At 37.8% G+C, this 16,778-nt stretch overlaps 2 protein-coding genes across 2 annotated transcripts; both read left to right on the top strand.

The window, feature by feature from the left end:
* The first annotated feature begins 552 nt into the window (after positions 1-552).
* LOC110221027 (olfactory receptor 5P80-like) lies at positions 553-1,506 on the top strand. Its single transcript, XM_021005392.2, has one exon. The coding sequence runs from the start codon at positions 553-555 to the stop codon at positions 1,504-1,506; it is 954 nt and encodes a 317-aa protein (XP_020861051.1).
* Positions 1,507-11,961: 10,455 nt separating this feature from the next.
* Positions 11,962-12,906, top strand: LOC110221078 (olfactory receptor 5P80-like). Its single transcript, XM_021005466.1, has one exon. The coding sequence runs from the start codon at positions 11,968-11,970 to the stop codon at positions 12,904-12,906; it is 939 nt and encodes a 312-aa protein (XP_020861125.1). The 5' UTR covers positions 11,962-11,967.
* Positions 12,907-16,778: the final 3,872 nt, after the last annotated feature.

The following is a 16,778-nucleotide window of genomic DNA, read 5'->3' as shown; positions in this document are numbered from 1 at the left end:
GATTCCCCATTCCTTCTGTTTTGTGATTTTAGAGCACAAGGATCATCTTGGAAACTAGGACTCTCCTCGTAGTCAATTAGCATGAGGTGGATAACATTTTCAGATGTGGAAAGTGGTCCTATGAGAGATCAGGAATTACAAAGCAGACTCATTTTCTATGAAAGGCATAAACAATGGGGTTAGTTGGCAGAATAGCACTTACATGTTTGGATATAGTCCTTGCATATGTTTAAGAAATGTTCCTATTTTGGGAATTCAAATATCCTCTATACTCTTATGGCTTTTTTCACCTGCTAAAATGACAAAATTGACAAATTATATTGTTAGTTTACAGGGAGAGATTTGGAGGAAACAATTTTATTCATTTCTGCTTTGCTTATGGGCACCCTGCCAAGGTGGCCTGGAGCAAAATATTGGAGTAAGATAGTAGAATGAGCGTGGAAGAGGTGGTCAGTGAATGTGTCCTGAATACATCAATAGACATATCCAAATCTTAGTCCTCTAGTTAATTTTACTCTTCTTTTCTTCTAATAGGCTTTTTTCCCAAGACAGATGTCTGGTAATAATTGCACTGCTGTGACAGAATTCATTATTTTGGGGTTAACAAATGATCCAACCCTTCGTGTCATCCTTTTTGTGATATTTCTGGGTGTGTATGCTGTCACCTTAATTGGTAACCTTAGCATAATCTTATTGATCAGAAATAGCTCCCAACTTCACACTCCAATGTACCTTTTCCTCAGCCACTTGGCTTTTGTAGACGCTGCATATTCTTCAACTGTCACACCTATTATGCTCAAGAACTTCCTTGTGGACAAAATCACAATCCCTCTGGAAGGCTGTGTGGCCCAAATGTTCTGTGGAGGCACCTTTGGGATGGCTGAGTGCTTCCTGCTGGCTGTGATGGCCTATGACCGGTACATGGCCATCTGTAGACCCCTGCTCTACTCCACTAACATGTCTACTAGGGTCTGCTCTCTGTTACTCATCACATCCTACCTAGGTGGCTGTGTAAATACTTGGATTGTTACTGGTTGCTTATTAAATCGGTCCTTCTGTGGACCCAATGAGATCAATCACTTTTTTTGTGATTATTCACCACTTTTGAAGCTTTCCTACTCTGAAGATAATCTTGCTGAAATTCTTCCTGCTGCCTCTACTGGGTTAGTGATTGTGATCACAGTGTTAATTATCCTAATATCTTACATATACATTCTCTTCTCTGTCCTGAAGATAAGTTCCACTGAGGGGAGATCCAAAGCTTTCTCAACTTGCACCTCCCACCTCACAGCAGTCACTCTTTTCTATGGCACCATTACATTCATTTATGTGATGCCTAAATCCAGCTATTCAACAAATCAGAATAAAGTGGTGTCTGTTTTCTACATTGTAATGATCCCCATGTTGAACCCCCTGATCTACAGTCTAAGGAACAATGAAGTAAAAGGGGCCCTGAGAAAACTCATGAGTAAGAAACACCTTTTTTTCATGAATTCAACTCAATAAATACTATTAAGTAGATACTATGTCCCAGGCACTGTATAGATTTGGGGATACAGGGACAAAAATAAAGCTGTCTTTTTCACAAGGATATAATATTTTAATATATATAATGGTTAGGATTAAGTGACGCAAATTTATGGGCTTTAGAAAAGGTGGATGGGTTAAATTTGGGAACTTAAAGGTAGATTGCAAAAGTTTGAAAATACATGTGATGTTCTACAGTCATGGACCTCTTGCCTCTGCAAAGGAGTATGGAGACATGTATTCCTACTCCTCTTCTTTGGATTCATGATTGTTTTTCAGAATTTTATAACACTCATTATCTATTGATTTGTGGAGTTCTTCTTTCCATTTATGTGGTTATAATCACTGTTTCTGCTGTGTTCTTGACTCTGCTGTCATTATTCTGTAACAGATCAAGTAAATATTTTCTGTTTTCCTGTATTAATCATATTTGGTTTTTTTACAACATATTAATGTTCCATTACATTGATGTACCACAATTTGTTCAGCCTTTCCTCAATCACTGTCCATCTACTCTGTTTCTAGTTCTTTGCTACCACAAAAGAGGTGTTACAAATATTTTGATGTATGCAGGGAATTTCCTTTCATCATGACTACCTTTGTGGCATAATACACTTAACAAAAAATGTATGATTTTTCCTATGGGACAGCTCTTCATGAGGGGTGAGGAGGGAGAGATACTAAAATAAACGTAGGTCATAAAAAAAATCAATAAATAATCATTTATAAAACAAAAACCTCCATAACATGACCCCTTTCTACCTTTTCAGCCTTACACTTTCCTCCCATCCATGCCTTGTCCAATCTAGTTACGCTGGACTATTTGCCTTTCCCCACACATGACTCTCCATCTTCTGTGTCTTTATACTGCCTGTCTCACAGACCTGAGATGCTTTGCCACCCCATCTCCGCCACTTAGCTTTCCTCAAGACAGTTCAATGCCCACTTTCTGCAAGAAGCACCCTCCTGTCTAAGGTGACCTCCCATCAACTTTGTCTCTGATTTGTATGCACCTGGTTATTTACATGGTGAATCCCCCAACAGAATGTGAGCTCCTAAAAACTAGGGATGGGTTTTTGCTTTTCTTTGTACTCCAAGTTATGCTATAGAGCCTGGCATATAGTAAGCACTTAAAATTCTTGTTGACTGACTGCCAACTTGGCTATACACCTCTACATGCTCTCCAGATTTTAATATTTTGCTAAAATGAGGACAGGCCCTAATACAGTTTTCTATATAAACTTCCTAATTCTGCATCCTATGCTTCTCTTCATTCAGCCTAAACTTCTATTTGTCCTACTGGCTGATATGATGCATTCTGCAAAAATGATTACCTTTCCCATTGCTTTGTAATCTTTACTTTTTTCAAACACTAGTTAAACATTTAACTTTGATTATAATTTTGCATTGTTCTACCTTTTCCCCAATAGGACATCATTTGGGAAAAATCCCTTTTGTATGTCTGATCATAATCACAACAGAGAATAATTTTAAATCTGATAGTGTTTGCCTCTCTTAATCTTTTTTCTTCATAATTTCCCTTTATTTTATTGTGCAGTCAATATAGGCTCTTGGAGTACTTATCCCAACTCATATAAACACTAATGAGTCAGACCCACAGAGCAAGGTTCCTGCCCTCATGGTTCCAGGTTTAATCTTAAGGGATACTGCAATTTTTTTCTAATATTATCAGCTTGAATCCCTGTCCCCCCTTCAGTGCTTTTTCCTAACATCAGTCTCTGGTACCAATTACTATCTTCCCAAATCCACTATGGTGTTTAGTTTTCCAATGTTATTTAACCAATCATCATCAATTAGCTTTACAAGAAGATATAGCACAACCAAAAGTTAGAAACACATGCCAGTGGACCATTATCATGCTGTCCCCTTTGTGAACCCAGTCCCTGAGAAAGCAGGCTCACACACAAAGTAGTTGCTACAAAGCAGTGGCTCTACCAACTTCACTTCCAAATGTAGCATAGTCAATGCATAGTCTTTTCCTTGCTTGTAAGAGCTGGCATCTTGACTGTGAAATCAAGGGTTCTGGTCTCTTCTGAGTTCTCTTGGTGGTCTAGAATTGGTTGTCCAAAGACTCTAGTATAGACTCCAGTATCCAAACTCCTGGTATATTGGTCTTCTGACCTTTTGAAACTGCCATGGTCTCAGCCTTGTCTAACTGTGCTTTCACGTATGAACAGGTCATAATAGATGTAACGTGCAGAATGAGGCTGACAACTTTGCACAGCTCTGCCTCACTTAAATCCAGCTCCTGTACAAGTCAAGACATCCCCCTCCTGATGTCATTGGCCCTCTTTGAGAATGAAGGATGAGCAAGAACAACAGCAACAATGCAGGAAATCCAACTCCAATTCCTCGTTGTGGCATGGTGGATTCCTGGGTGCTCAGAGGATAAAAGCTTGAAATACAATACTGGCAAAAGACCGTATCTGTATTTTGAGAACCTGCCTAGCTAAGTACAAAGAAGTTCATCACCAGTAGACTGACCACCTGGCATAAAGACTGGCTGTCACAACAAAGAAAAATGCAAAGCATCATTTCTGGGAGGGGTTGAATGTAGAAGGTGAAGTGATTCAGCTAGGCTGCAGCAGGAGGTAAAGGATTAGGATTCTTAATCTATTCCTGTCTGTTCCTCGCCTTTCTAATGTGGACACTGAGTCTTTTCCAGGTACACCCCTCCTCCTACCACCGAATAAGACTTTCCCTTTTGTCCTCACCCTTGGCTCCACCCTTGGAGGCTGGGGTTCTTTCTGAGCATGGGCAGAAAGGGGAAGGCAATGTGCCCTATTGTGTAAGCTGGTTGGTTATTTCACCAGACAGAAATTGTTGTTGGGCTCACCTTTTGCCTAAGGGCAACAATTAGATTCATGCTTTTACCCCAGGTTGGGAAATTATGGAGTAAAAATCAATGTGATCTTCTTTATTAATCTAGAGTTCTGAGGTATGAAGAGTCTGACACTTTTCAACAGAATATTTTCTCTGCCATTTTTTCTGGGTAACCTGCCACTGCCCCTCTCTCTTGCATCCCATTTCCAATAACAAAACACACATGAACCAGAAATTTCTGTGATCAACCTTACTTTTAGCTGATGCTGTATTGCAATGCTAATTGAAGAAAAATGTAAAGAAATTGGAAAGAACAAGAAAACTTCTGAGTAAACACAAGCATTCCTAGCTAGGGAGAGAGAGCCGAAGAACTAGCAAATCAGTGATATCATCTGTGCTGAGTGGAAAGGTAACAATGATTAGTTTTACCAGACTAGATTCTCAGGCTGCTATCCCTGTCAAAATGAATGGAACTGTAGTTGCTGTTCAAATGTTACCATCATACCTGCTCCAGTCCCTCTTGAAATTCTTGTGGCCAAGCCCACCCTCTCATCTGTGCACAACTTGCTTCTCACAAAATTTTTCCAGGGGAAGGGGAAGGGTCAATTGAGTAAACCATGTGGAAATCCAGGAATGAAGGAGTGAGTTCAGCATCTAGGTTTTGAGAAGGCACCTTCAGGATACAGTCTGGCATTAGCTAAGTCTCAGACTGATCAGTTGCTATGCCATATTTGGATGTGAACTTGGTAGGGAGGAATGCTATGCAGAAACTGTAGTAAGTCTGAGCCCACTCTCCCCAGGGCCCGAGGTACTTTAGAGGAGAGTGTGTTCCTCCTCTAGGGATTGGAGAGAGGGGAATATTGGTACTTCTGTACTTGTTATATCTTCTCAGTAAACATCCCTGTGTAAGACCTCATTGATAATATTTGGACAAATGGAACTAGGGCAGTAATCACTGCAAGCTAAGAGTAGAGAAACACATTGCAACGGGAGCTTCAGCACATAAAATTAGATAAAACATCCCCATAACCACCCAGTGGTACCTTAGAAAACTGAGGGGAAGATTTAGCTGGCACAGTTGTAAAACAGTAAAGCCGGACTATGCCCATATGTAAATATTATCTCAACTATTATTACTCTAAATGAAATGGGATGCTTGTCCAGTGATCAACAAATCATATCATGTATTTCTGCTATGAATCAAACCAGAATACAAGAGGAAGTTATAGTGAAATGGAAGATGATTCTGAAATTTTTTTGGGAGGGATAAGAAGTAAATTGGTGGAACTGCTATTACCTTTACCCAAAGATAATGAGAAACATTTCATGAGACTTTTTTTCCTGTTATTGCAGAACTTGTTAAAATAATTTGCAAAAAGACCATCATAAAAATGATTGTAGCTTATGTGTCAACATCTTTTAAAGAATGAAACAGTAGAGAACTATTACATATGACTCCATAAGACCATCTCATTTAAAATTAGATTATTTCATTGAGAATAGTGGAGAAGAGTGAAAAATGTTTTGGGAAATATGGTTCAAGAGGAAGCAAAGAAAGAGTACAAGGACTGGTGATATAATTGTCTGATTCAGGGGTGGGAAACCTGTGGCCTCGAGGCCACATGTGGTCTGGCGGTCTGGTTCATAGAAAGCTTTCATATAATAGCTAAGAGGCTACACCGGGAGTAGTGCCTTTGGAAGCCACTAGATGGCAAACTAAGCTTCAGATGCACAACATCATTCAATTGAACATGTATAAAAGCCCCTGGAGAGCTCCAGCCCTGAGAATCCACCTTATTTTTCTGAAAATGTGCAGATCGTATCCCCATCTTCCCAATCTTTATATTTCTTTAGTGTCTTCCTTGGTTCCTGTCTATGGCTTTAGACGTTCCAATAAGTCCCAATTTGCCTGGCTTGAGTCCCCACCTATCGGATCCTCCATGTTGATATCCTCCTTGACTTGACCTTCCCTCCAAAAATTAATTCAAGGGAAATTCTATTTAATATACTGAAAACAAACTAAAAATATATTGTTGAGGTATAAAGTAGTTGGTTACCCAGGCTCCAACTTGTCCTATGGTGTTCTATGACATAATGGGTTAATACATTGCAGGTCTTTTTTAAGGAAGTCCTTTCATGCTGCTCTGCTTCCAACACACAAGAGCAAATCATCTCACCAAACTCAAGAATCTCTTGTCTTCTTTCCTGACTAGAGTGAATGATCCTTAGCTCCTGAGCCTCAGTTGACTCACAGCATCTGGCAACTATCCTATAGAAAATCTCTGTGTCACTTATCATAAATGCTCTTGTATGCCAGGGAAATTTTATCAGGAACCTTAAAAAGATTGTTAATACTGCCTTCATATACGAATGATTGTCCTCACTGTGAATAGTACCTCTGTTCCAGGATCTGCAATTAATATTAAATTGAATTTCATAGATGGTCTTTTCAACCTCAGTTTTGTAAATGTGTAATCTGTATGTGTTATGGAATGACCAAAATGGATCTGCTGAGGTGATGAGGACCAGTTTTCATATTCAGTAAACACTGTGATAATCACAATCTCCACATATTGATCCTACAACAATTTTTTTTAGAAATCCCATGGCAGATCATACTAGTTTGGCTACATTGCTATCCAATCTTGTTTTGCACTTTAAAAACTCTTGTATCAACATACACAAAGAAAAAATAAATGAAAGCCTGTGAGAATTTTCAGAACTTAGAAACTTCTTCTATGTGTTTGTAATTTACTCAATCCCAGTGGTTCACACCTGGCATTTTAATGATGTAGGTTACATTTGGTGTTAGGGTTCTCAAGGGCTTATATCCCAAATGCTATTATCTTCTTCTAGTTATCTTCGTCTGGCATTAGTAGATACCACTGCTGTTCTTTGTTTTGTTATAAAAATACTAAGATCTGATTTTTGATTTGTATCTCATTTAGGGAGCCCTGTCCATTCCTCTTGTTTTCAGTTTTATATGAGGCTTTAATGCATTTCTCTCTCTCTCTTTCTTAGATCCATTTGTAATTTGGGTCATCAGATTTCTGGTTCCTTATAGTGCTATATAAAGGCAAAGATTTGGAAGTAAACTATATACATGGGGAATTATTATAGCATGGTAGTAAGTAAATTCTGATTGACCACAGGTCATATCACATATCTTGAAACCTCACTACAAATAGTAAGTACCTGATAGAACATGGTTAGGTAAAGATACCTTAGGTAAAGATCTCTGTGTATACATGGATGCATTTATTTCATGTATACTTTTCTCCCACTTTTTGGATTGAGGATTTAGGGGGAAGAATTCTACTGATATATTTGTTGTTTAATGTGGTGGAAAAAGAATTGGACTTGAAGTCAGAAGAGCTGGATTTGAATCCCACATCTGAGTCTGGCTGTCTCTTCCTGTGATTGTAGGTAAGTCACTGCAGCTCTGTGATCCTCAATTACCTCAGCTGTAAAATGAGAATAACAATATTTTCCCTTAAAAATTATGGGAGAAAAATAATTTAAGAAATTTAAATTGTAGTATTGAGTTATTAGAATTCTTGGTATCAAAATATTGTGATATTATCAATAAAAATGAGACTTGAGGTTTTCAAAAATAAGTTGCTGTCTTCCATTCAACTAATATTTTTCTGTGTCCACTATGCACAAGGATTTGTCCTAGGTACTGAGGATGCAAAGAAAAAAGTGCAATACAGTTCTTAATCTCAGGGAGCTTACATTCTAGTGAAGAGGAAGGGATAAAATAGTTACACAGGCAAGTAAATACAAGATAGGTCAAAGAGGATAGACTTTTGGAAACTAGGCTTCCTGTAGGTAGTGACCCACTAGTTGAGAAACAAAAGAAGCTTTAGATTCTAAGAAGCAGAGATGAAGTAGTTCATTTCAAGGGTGGAGGATGGCCTGTGCAGAGGAACAGAGGTGGGAGTTGAATTCTGAGTCTTGGGAAAAGAAAATAGTCCAGTTAGGTTACAATATAGACTACATGCATGAGAGTAAAGTGAAATAAATCTGAAGACGGAGACCGGATTCAGATTGTGCATGAGTCTAAATACCAACCTGAGGAATTGTTATTTTGTTCTTAAGGCAGTAAGAGATCTGTTCTAAGCTATATTAAGCGAGTGACATGGTCACTCATTTGCTTTAGGAAGATAATTTTTGTAGGTTTTTAGAGGATAGTTTAGAGGAAGGAGAGGCTGGACTTCTAATTAAGAGACTTTTGCAATAGTTAAAGAGAGAAGAGGTATAAACCTAAGTAAGGGGGGTGGCTTTATGAGTGGACATAAGAGGAAACGTAAGCTGTGTATGTGTGTGTGTATACACTCTCTCTCTCTCTCTCTCTCTCTATATATATATATATATATATGTATATATATGTATATGTATATATGTCTGTATACACACACATATACACAATATATGTGTGTGTGCATATGGATATATAGATATATGATAAAGAAGTGGCAAGATTTGACAATTTTCTGGTTGGGATAAGGAAAATGGAGAGAAAAGTAGAGACTGATTCCAGAGTACCTAGAAGGATGGTGGGGCACTGAACAGAAATAAGAAATTATGGAGATAAATGATGTTAAAATTGAAGGTTAAGAATAAGATGAGTTCTCTTTTGCACTTGCAGAGTTTGAAATGCCTGTGGGACATCTAGATGCAAATGTCCAAATATTGCTAATGTGTGGATTGGAGTTTAGAGATGGATAGATAGATAGATAGATAGATAGATAGATAGATAGATAGATAGATGGATGGATGGATGGATAGGTAGATTTGATGGTCATCTAAATGGAGGTGTTAATGGGATTTGTGGAAGCTAATGAGCTCTTTAAGAAGATATAGAAGGTATAGAAAAAGGACCTGGGGAGATCCAGGAGTCACATGTATAACTAGGAGACAGTGCAGGGATCAAAATCTGCCAAAGGAGGGCAGTACTAGTACCAGTAGAATGAGTGTCATGAGAACTCATAAGAAGAAAATAATCATGGAGAGTAGGTGGTCCACATTGTAATGTGCTTGGTGGAGACCAAGAATCAATCAATCAACATTATTTGTTAAGCACCTACTATTCTTCAGGCACTTTCCTAGTTGCTAATAATGCAAATAGAGCAGCTAGGTGACAAAGTGGATAGAGTGCTTGGCCTGGAGTCAGGAAGACTCATCTTTCCAAGTTCAAATCTGGTATCTGACTTACTAGTGTGATGCTGGGCAAGTCACTTAACACTGCCTTAGTTCCTCCTCTATAAAATGAACTGGATAAGAAATGGCAAAACACTTTAGTATCTTTGTTAAGAAGAGCCCAAAAGGGGTCACAAAGAGTTGGACAAGACAAAATGACTAAATAATAAAAAAAAATTATACAAATACGAAGTCTGAAACAATCCCTACTCTCTAGGAATTTAAATGAAGATAAAACATCAGGATTTATAAATTAAGAAATTATTCACAACTTCTTAGAGAGTACTTCCAATAGACTGATGGGATCAGAAACCAGATTAGAATGGGTTACCAAGTAAGTACAGGAGAGAAAGTGGACTTAATAAGGGTAGATCTCCCTCCCACCTCCCTCCCTGAGAGCTGATTGAGAAACGTGAGATATAAAGTATGATAACTTGAGAGGATGCCAGGGCCAAATGAATGTTTTTAAAGGATTTGACAGATCTGTGACCATTTTTAAGAAGAAAGAAAGAAGCACATTAAAAAATATTAAAAATTAAAGGAGAGTTTTTAATGGGGAAAGTTTAGAGTTGAAATAGGAGGGATGGGATCAATGGAACAAGTAGAGGGTTGGCCTTGGAGAAAAGGATTATCTCTTTTTTCAGAGATTTTTGCAAAGATAATAGGGGATGATATTGAAAAGTTTGAACTGCAAAAAAAGAAAGAAAGAAAGAAAGAAAGAAAGAAAGAAAGAAAGAAAGAAAGAAAGAAAGAAAAGGTAGCCCACAGGGACAGCCTTTCTTTTGTCAGAAAAGTAGGATGCAAAATCCTCTCTTGAGAGGAATGGGTGAATTAGGTGGTGTTGGAAAATTGACTCAACACTCTACGAATTTTTGTTGAATTAAGACCTCCTTTTTTCATGTGTTCACAAAGAAAAAGCTGGACCCTAGACCCCAAAAGGGATATTGTGGTCAGCTTCTTCCTGAGCTGAACACTATCTCAATATTTTATATTCTTTCTTACTGGACTTAGAAGAGAAGAAAAAGGAGTTTAAAGTAATAAAAACATCCCAGAAAAATTAATATGTAAGATGATTAATTAGGAACTTATAAAGCATTAACAAGTGCAAACATTTCAAGATAGCTTGGCCAGTAAAAGAAATCTAATGTATATGCATATAAAGTTGTACTTCCCCGTTGTCTTTTGTGCATTTTGAAAATGTTTTGTTGTTGCTCTTTGCCTTTCCCCATGTCTAGCACTACCCACTGAGCCACTTTTCCCCACTCACAGTGGAGGCCTTCCCTTGTGAAAGATATGTATATAGTTAAGGCATACAAATCAACAGATCAGCCATGTCTGAGAATGCATGTCTTATTCTGTAACTCTCTGCCAAGAAGTGGTAGTTAATATTTCCACATCAACCTTTTGAAGATATGATTCATCACTTTTCATCCAAGTTCTAAGGTCTTTCAAAGTTGTTTCCCCTCTCATGATTTTGTGATCATCACATACATTTTTCTTCTAGTTCTACTGAGTTCACTCTGCATCAGTTAATAAAAGTGTTTCCTTATACTACTCTAAAATAGTCATATTCATCACTTCTTATGGCACAATAATTTTTTACTAAATTCCTATACCACAATTTGCTCAGCTATTCTGCAATTGAAAGAAGCAATGTGTAAGCAACATATAGTTACAGCAGGGTAAGCAAGTGCTTTCTATTATTTTATCTAGAAAGAGCAGAGGTTCCCAGGGGAAATTTCCCATAGTCCTTCAGTCTGGGAATATCTAGCCTATTGTTATCCCTTTATAGTAATACAAAATTCTAAAAGCAAAATAGAATGAGAAGACATAGAATCCAGATTCCCCATTCCTTCTCTTTTGTGATTTTAGAGCACAAGGATCATCTTGGAAACCAAGACTTTTCTCATAGTCAATTAGCATGAGGTGGATAACATCTTTCAGTATGGAAAATTGTTCTGTGAGAGGTGAGGGATAGCAAAACAGACTATTTCTTTGGAAAAGATTAACAATGGTGGTTAGCTGGCAGAACAGCCTTTACATATTTGGATATGGTCTCTGTATATAATTAAGAAAGGTTCCTATGTTGGGAATTCAACCATCCTCTATACTCTAATGAGCTTTTTTACACTTTCAAAATGGCAAAATAGGTGAATCATAGAGTATTGTAGATTCATGGGGAAAAATTGGAGAAAACAAATTTATTCATCTTTGCTTTGCTTATGGACACCCTACCATGGCGCGTTAGAGCAAAGTAGTGGAGTAAGGCAGTAGAAGTGGCATGTAGAAGGTAGCCAGTGAATGTTTCCTGAATACATCAATAGACATATCCAAAGCTTAATCCTGTATTCCATTTTAATTACTTTTTCTTCTAACAGGCATTCTTTCCAAGATATGTCTGACAATAACTGCTCAACTGTGACTGAATTCATTATTTTGGGGCTAACAGATGATCCAACTCTTTGTGTCATCCTCTTTGTGATATTTCTGGGTGTCTATGCTGTCACCTTAGTTGGTAACCTTAGCATAATCATATTGGTCAGAAATACCTCTCAACTTCACACTCCAATGTACCTTTTCCTCAGCCATTTGGCTTTTGTAGATATTGGATATTCCTCATCTGTCACACCTCTCATGCTCATCAACTTCCTTGAAGATAAGAACGCAATCCCTTTGGGCGGCTGTGTGGCCCAAATGTGTTCTACGGCCACCTTTGGGACCACTGAGTGCTTCCTGCTAGCTGTGATGGCCTATGATCGCTATGTGGCCATCTGCAGCCCCCTACTCTACTCCACCAACATGTCCACTAAGGTCTGCATTTTGTTACTCATCATATCTTATGTGGGTGGTTGTGTGAATGCTTGGATTTTCACTAGTTTCTTATTGAATCGGTCTTTCTGTGGACCCAATGAGATCAACCACTTTTTCTGTGATTATTCACCACTTTTGAAGCTTTCCTACTCCCAAGATGATCTTGCTGAAATTTTTCCTTCTGCCTCTGCTGGGTCAGTAATTATGATCACAGCGTTAATTATCCTAATCTCTTATGCATACATCCTCTTCTCTGTCCTGAAGATAAGGTCCACTGAGGGAAGATCCAAAGCTTTCTCAACTTGCACCTCCCACCTCACAGCAGTTACTCTGTCCTATGGCACCATTACATTCATTTATGTGTTGCCTAAGTCCAACTACTCAACAGATGAGAATAAAGTGGTGTCTGTTTTCTACACTGTAATGATCCCTATGCTGAACCCCTTGATCTACAGTCTAAGGAATAATGAAGTAAAAGGGGCACTGAGAAAACTGATGAGTAGGAAACACCTCTTTTCATGAATTCAACTCAATATAACAAGTATTTATAAAGTACATATTCATCTCAGGCACTATGTTCAGTTTTGGGTATGCAAGGATGAAAATGAAACATTTACTTGCAGGACCTAATGTTCTACTGGTATAATGTTTTTGATTAAGCAATACCAATAAATAGGCTTAGGAAAGGCAAGTACTTTAACCCTTTTCCTCAGTCTACTCATTTGTAAAATGAGCTAGAGAAGGAAATGGCAAACCTTTCCAGTATCTTGCCAAGAAAATCCCAAATGGGGTCAGAAAGAGTTGTACACAATTGAAATGACTTAACAACAAAGACAAAAATATTTTCATTTTGATAAGTTAAACTTGTCAATGTTATTATAAAGGTATGAAAATACATGCAGTGTTTCACAAACATGGACCTCCCACCTATTTGAGGAATAGGGAGAGATGTCTTCTCATAGCTCTTCCTTGGGTCTGTGATTGGTTTTAGGACTCTTATAAGACTCCTTTTCTATTTATGTGGAGAGTTTGTTCTTTGCATTTACATTGTTATATTCATTGTGTGGCCAGCTAGGTGGTGCAGTGAGTAGAGTGCCTGCCTTGGAATCAGAAAGACTCATAATCCTGAGTTCAAATCTGGTCTCAGACATTTACTAGCTGTGTAACTCCTGGACAAGTCATTTAACCCCATTTGCCTCAGTTTCATCACCTGACAAATTAGCTGGAGAGAGAAATAGCAAACCGCTCCAGTATCTTTGCCAAGAAAACCTCAAATGGGGTCACAAGGTGTCAGATATGACTGAACAACAATAAAACTCATTATGTGTATTGTTTTCCTAGTTATGCTAATGATCACTCTGTAGCAGATCATGTAAATATTTTCTATGTTTCTGTATTAATGTAATATTCCCTTATGTTCACGTGCCACAATTTGTTTAGCCTTTCCTCAATTACTGGACTTATCCTTTGTTTCCAGTTATTTGCTGCCATGAAAGTGGTGCTATAAATATTTTGGACTATGTGGTGACTTTCCTTTTATCAATGACCACCTTTGTGGCATAATATACCTAAAGAAATGTTTTGTTTTTTCTTTGGGATAGCTCTTTGCAAGGAGTAAGGAGGGAGAGATACTAGAAGAAATTTAAGTCATGTTAAAACAAAAGATATCAGTAAAGAATCATTTAAAAGAAAATAAAAATCTTCACACCTGGCCTCTTTCCTCTTTTCCATTCTACACTTTCCTCCCATCCATGCATTGTACAATCCAGCTACACTGAAATATTTGCCCGTCCCCAAACATGACACTTCATATTCTGCATCTTTGCACTGGCTGTCTCATGTGCCTAAAATGCTTTGCACCTCCACCACTGCCACTTAGTTTCCCAAGCTTTTTTCAAAAGACAGATCAAATCCCATGTTCTGCAAGAAGTGTTTCCTTTCTAGCTAATAGTAGCTTCCTCTCTAAGATTACTGTTCATCTAATCTGTCTATAATTTGTGTGCAGGTGGTTATTTGCACGGTATCTCTTCCAATAGGATATGAGCTTCTAGAAGGCTGGAACTATTTGTTGCTTTTTTTTTTTGTATTACAAGTTACAGCATAGAGCTTTTAAAATCCTTGTTGGTTGATGACCAACTTGGTTATCCTCCTCTAGATGCTCTCCAGATTTTCAATGTTTTCCAAAAATGAGGGCAGGACTAAACATAGTGCCCTGAGCTCTAGTCTCAAAATTGTAGATCTTTGGGTGTGTCAAACCCTAGAATACTATGGTCATTTACTACCACGTCTTGTGTACTTAATCCGTTCCACTGATCCATCACTCTATTTTTCAGCCAGCACCAGACTATTGATGATTACTGCTTTTAAATACAACCTGAGATCTGGTCCAGTGAGGCCTTGATATTCTTGATCATTTGCTCTTCTAGGTGAATTTTGTTATTATATTTTCTAGCTCTACAAAATAAGTTTTGGTAGTTTGATTGGTATGACACTGAATAAGTAAATTAATTTAGGCAGAATTGTCACTTTTACTATATTGGCTTGGCCTACCCATGAGCAATTAATATTTCTCCAATTGTTTGGCTCTCACTTAATTTGTGTAAAAAGTGCTTTGTAATTGTGTTCATATAGTTCCAGGGTAGAATCCCAAGTGTTTTGGGATTTTTGCAGTTATTTTAAATGGAATTTCTCCTCCTATCTTTTCTTGCTAGACTTTGTTGATAATATATAGAAAGCCTAATTATTTCTTTGTGAAAGATGTTGACACATAAGCTACAATTATTTTCATCGTGGTCTCTTTGCAAATTATTTTAATAAACTCTGAGCTATACAATGAAAAATGTCTCATGAAATGTTTCTTATTACTTTTGTTTTTTGGTGAGGCAATTGGGGCTAAGTGACTTGCCCAGAGTCACACAGCTAGTGAGTGTTATGCATCTAAGGCAGATTTGAACTCAGATCCTCCTGACTCCAGGGCTGGTGCTCTATCCACCGCACCACCTAGCTACCCCTCTTATTACCTTTGGGCATAAGATAATAGTTGTGCCACCAATTCCCTTCTTTGCCTCTCCAAAAACAACTTCATAACCATCTTCCCATTTAGTTGTAACACTATTTTGTATTCTGGTTTGATTAGTGGCAAAAAAAAAAAATGCATGATATGATGCAACTATTCTAGAATTTTGTCCACCTCTTGACAACTGGACAAGAATCCAGTTACCTTTAGAGAAATACTAGCTCAGTTAACATTTATACATAGGCATGGTCTGGCCTTATTGTTTCAAAGCTATGCCAGTATTACTTCCCCTCAGTGTTCTAAGGTACCACTGAGTGATTATGAGGATGTTTTTATCTAACTCTCTGGACTTAAGCCTCCACTGCAATGTGTTCCTCTACTGTTGGTTGACAATAATTACTTCTCTAGTTCCATTTGTCCAATTAATATCAATGAGATTTTACAAAAGGGTGTTTTCTTGGAAGATATTCCCCACTCCCCAATCCCTAGAGGACAAGTAGACTCTCCTCTATACCACCTTGGTCCCTGAGGAGAGTGGACTTATAATGACCACAGTTTCTGTGTAGAGTCCCCCTCCCACCATGTTCACATGCAAATATGACATAGCAACTGGATGATACTGAGTCTCAATTAATGTTAGGCTGGGTCCTGAAGATCAGACCTCAGAATCTGGATGTGAGACTCATTAGTGCACTCCTGGACCTCCATATGATTCACTCTCTTGACTTTCTCAAGTTCAAAAGGATGGGCCATGTGCTTTTGGTTTACTGGGAAAACTAGAAAGCAGTTTGGCAGAAACTTGATATAGAACTTTGTTTCACATTGTATACCAAGATAAGATCAAAGTGGGTACATTGTTTAGACATAAGAGGTGACATTATAAGCAGATTAGGGGAGCATGTAATAATTGACCTGTCAGATTTATGGATAAAGGAAGAATTTGTGAATAAACAAGAGATAGAGAGCATTATGGGACATAAAATGGATCGTTTTGATCACAACAAATTAAAATATTTTGCATAACCCCCCCCCAAATGCAGCCAATATTAGAAGAAAAATAGAAAACTGGGGGGGGGATATTTTACAGTGAGTATCTCTGATAAAGGCCTCATTTTTCAAACATATAGAGAACTTAGTCAAATTTATAAGAATATGAGTCATTCTCCAATTGAAAAATTGTCCAAGGATATGAGGATATGAGCAGGCAGTTTTCAGAAGGAGAAATCAAAGTTATATTGATATAAAAAAATTCTCTTAATCATAATTGATTAAAGAAATGCAAATTTAAAAACTCTGAGGTACCAGCTTACAGGCATCAAATTGGTCAATATGACAGAAAAGAAAAATGGCAAATGTTAGAGGGAAAGTGGGAAAATTG

The sequence above is a fragment of the Phascolarctos cinereus genome, unplaced genomic scaffold, assembly GCF_003287225.1.
Source record: "Phascolarctos cinereus isolate Bilbo 61053 unplaced genomic scaffold, phaCin_HiC Scaffold_9;HRSCAF=440, whole genome shotgun sequence".
NCBI classification, from domain to species: domain Eukaryota; kingdom Metazoa; phylum Chordata; class Mammalia; order Diprotodontia; family Phascolarctidae; genus Phascolarctos; species Phascolarctos cinereus.
This window is presented reverse-complemented; position numbering and strand designations above follow the sequence as displayed.

What these genes read in the sequence shown, in the direction of transcription:
- LOC110221027 (XM_021005392.2), top strand. Translation starts at nt 553, where the DNA reads ATGTCTGGTAATAATTGCACTGCTGTGACAGAATTCATTATTTTGGGG.
- LOC110221078 (XM_021005466.1), top strand. Translation starts at nt 11,968, where the DNA reads ATGTCTGACAATAACTGCTCAACTGTGACTGAATTCATTATTTTGGGG.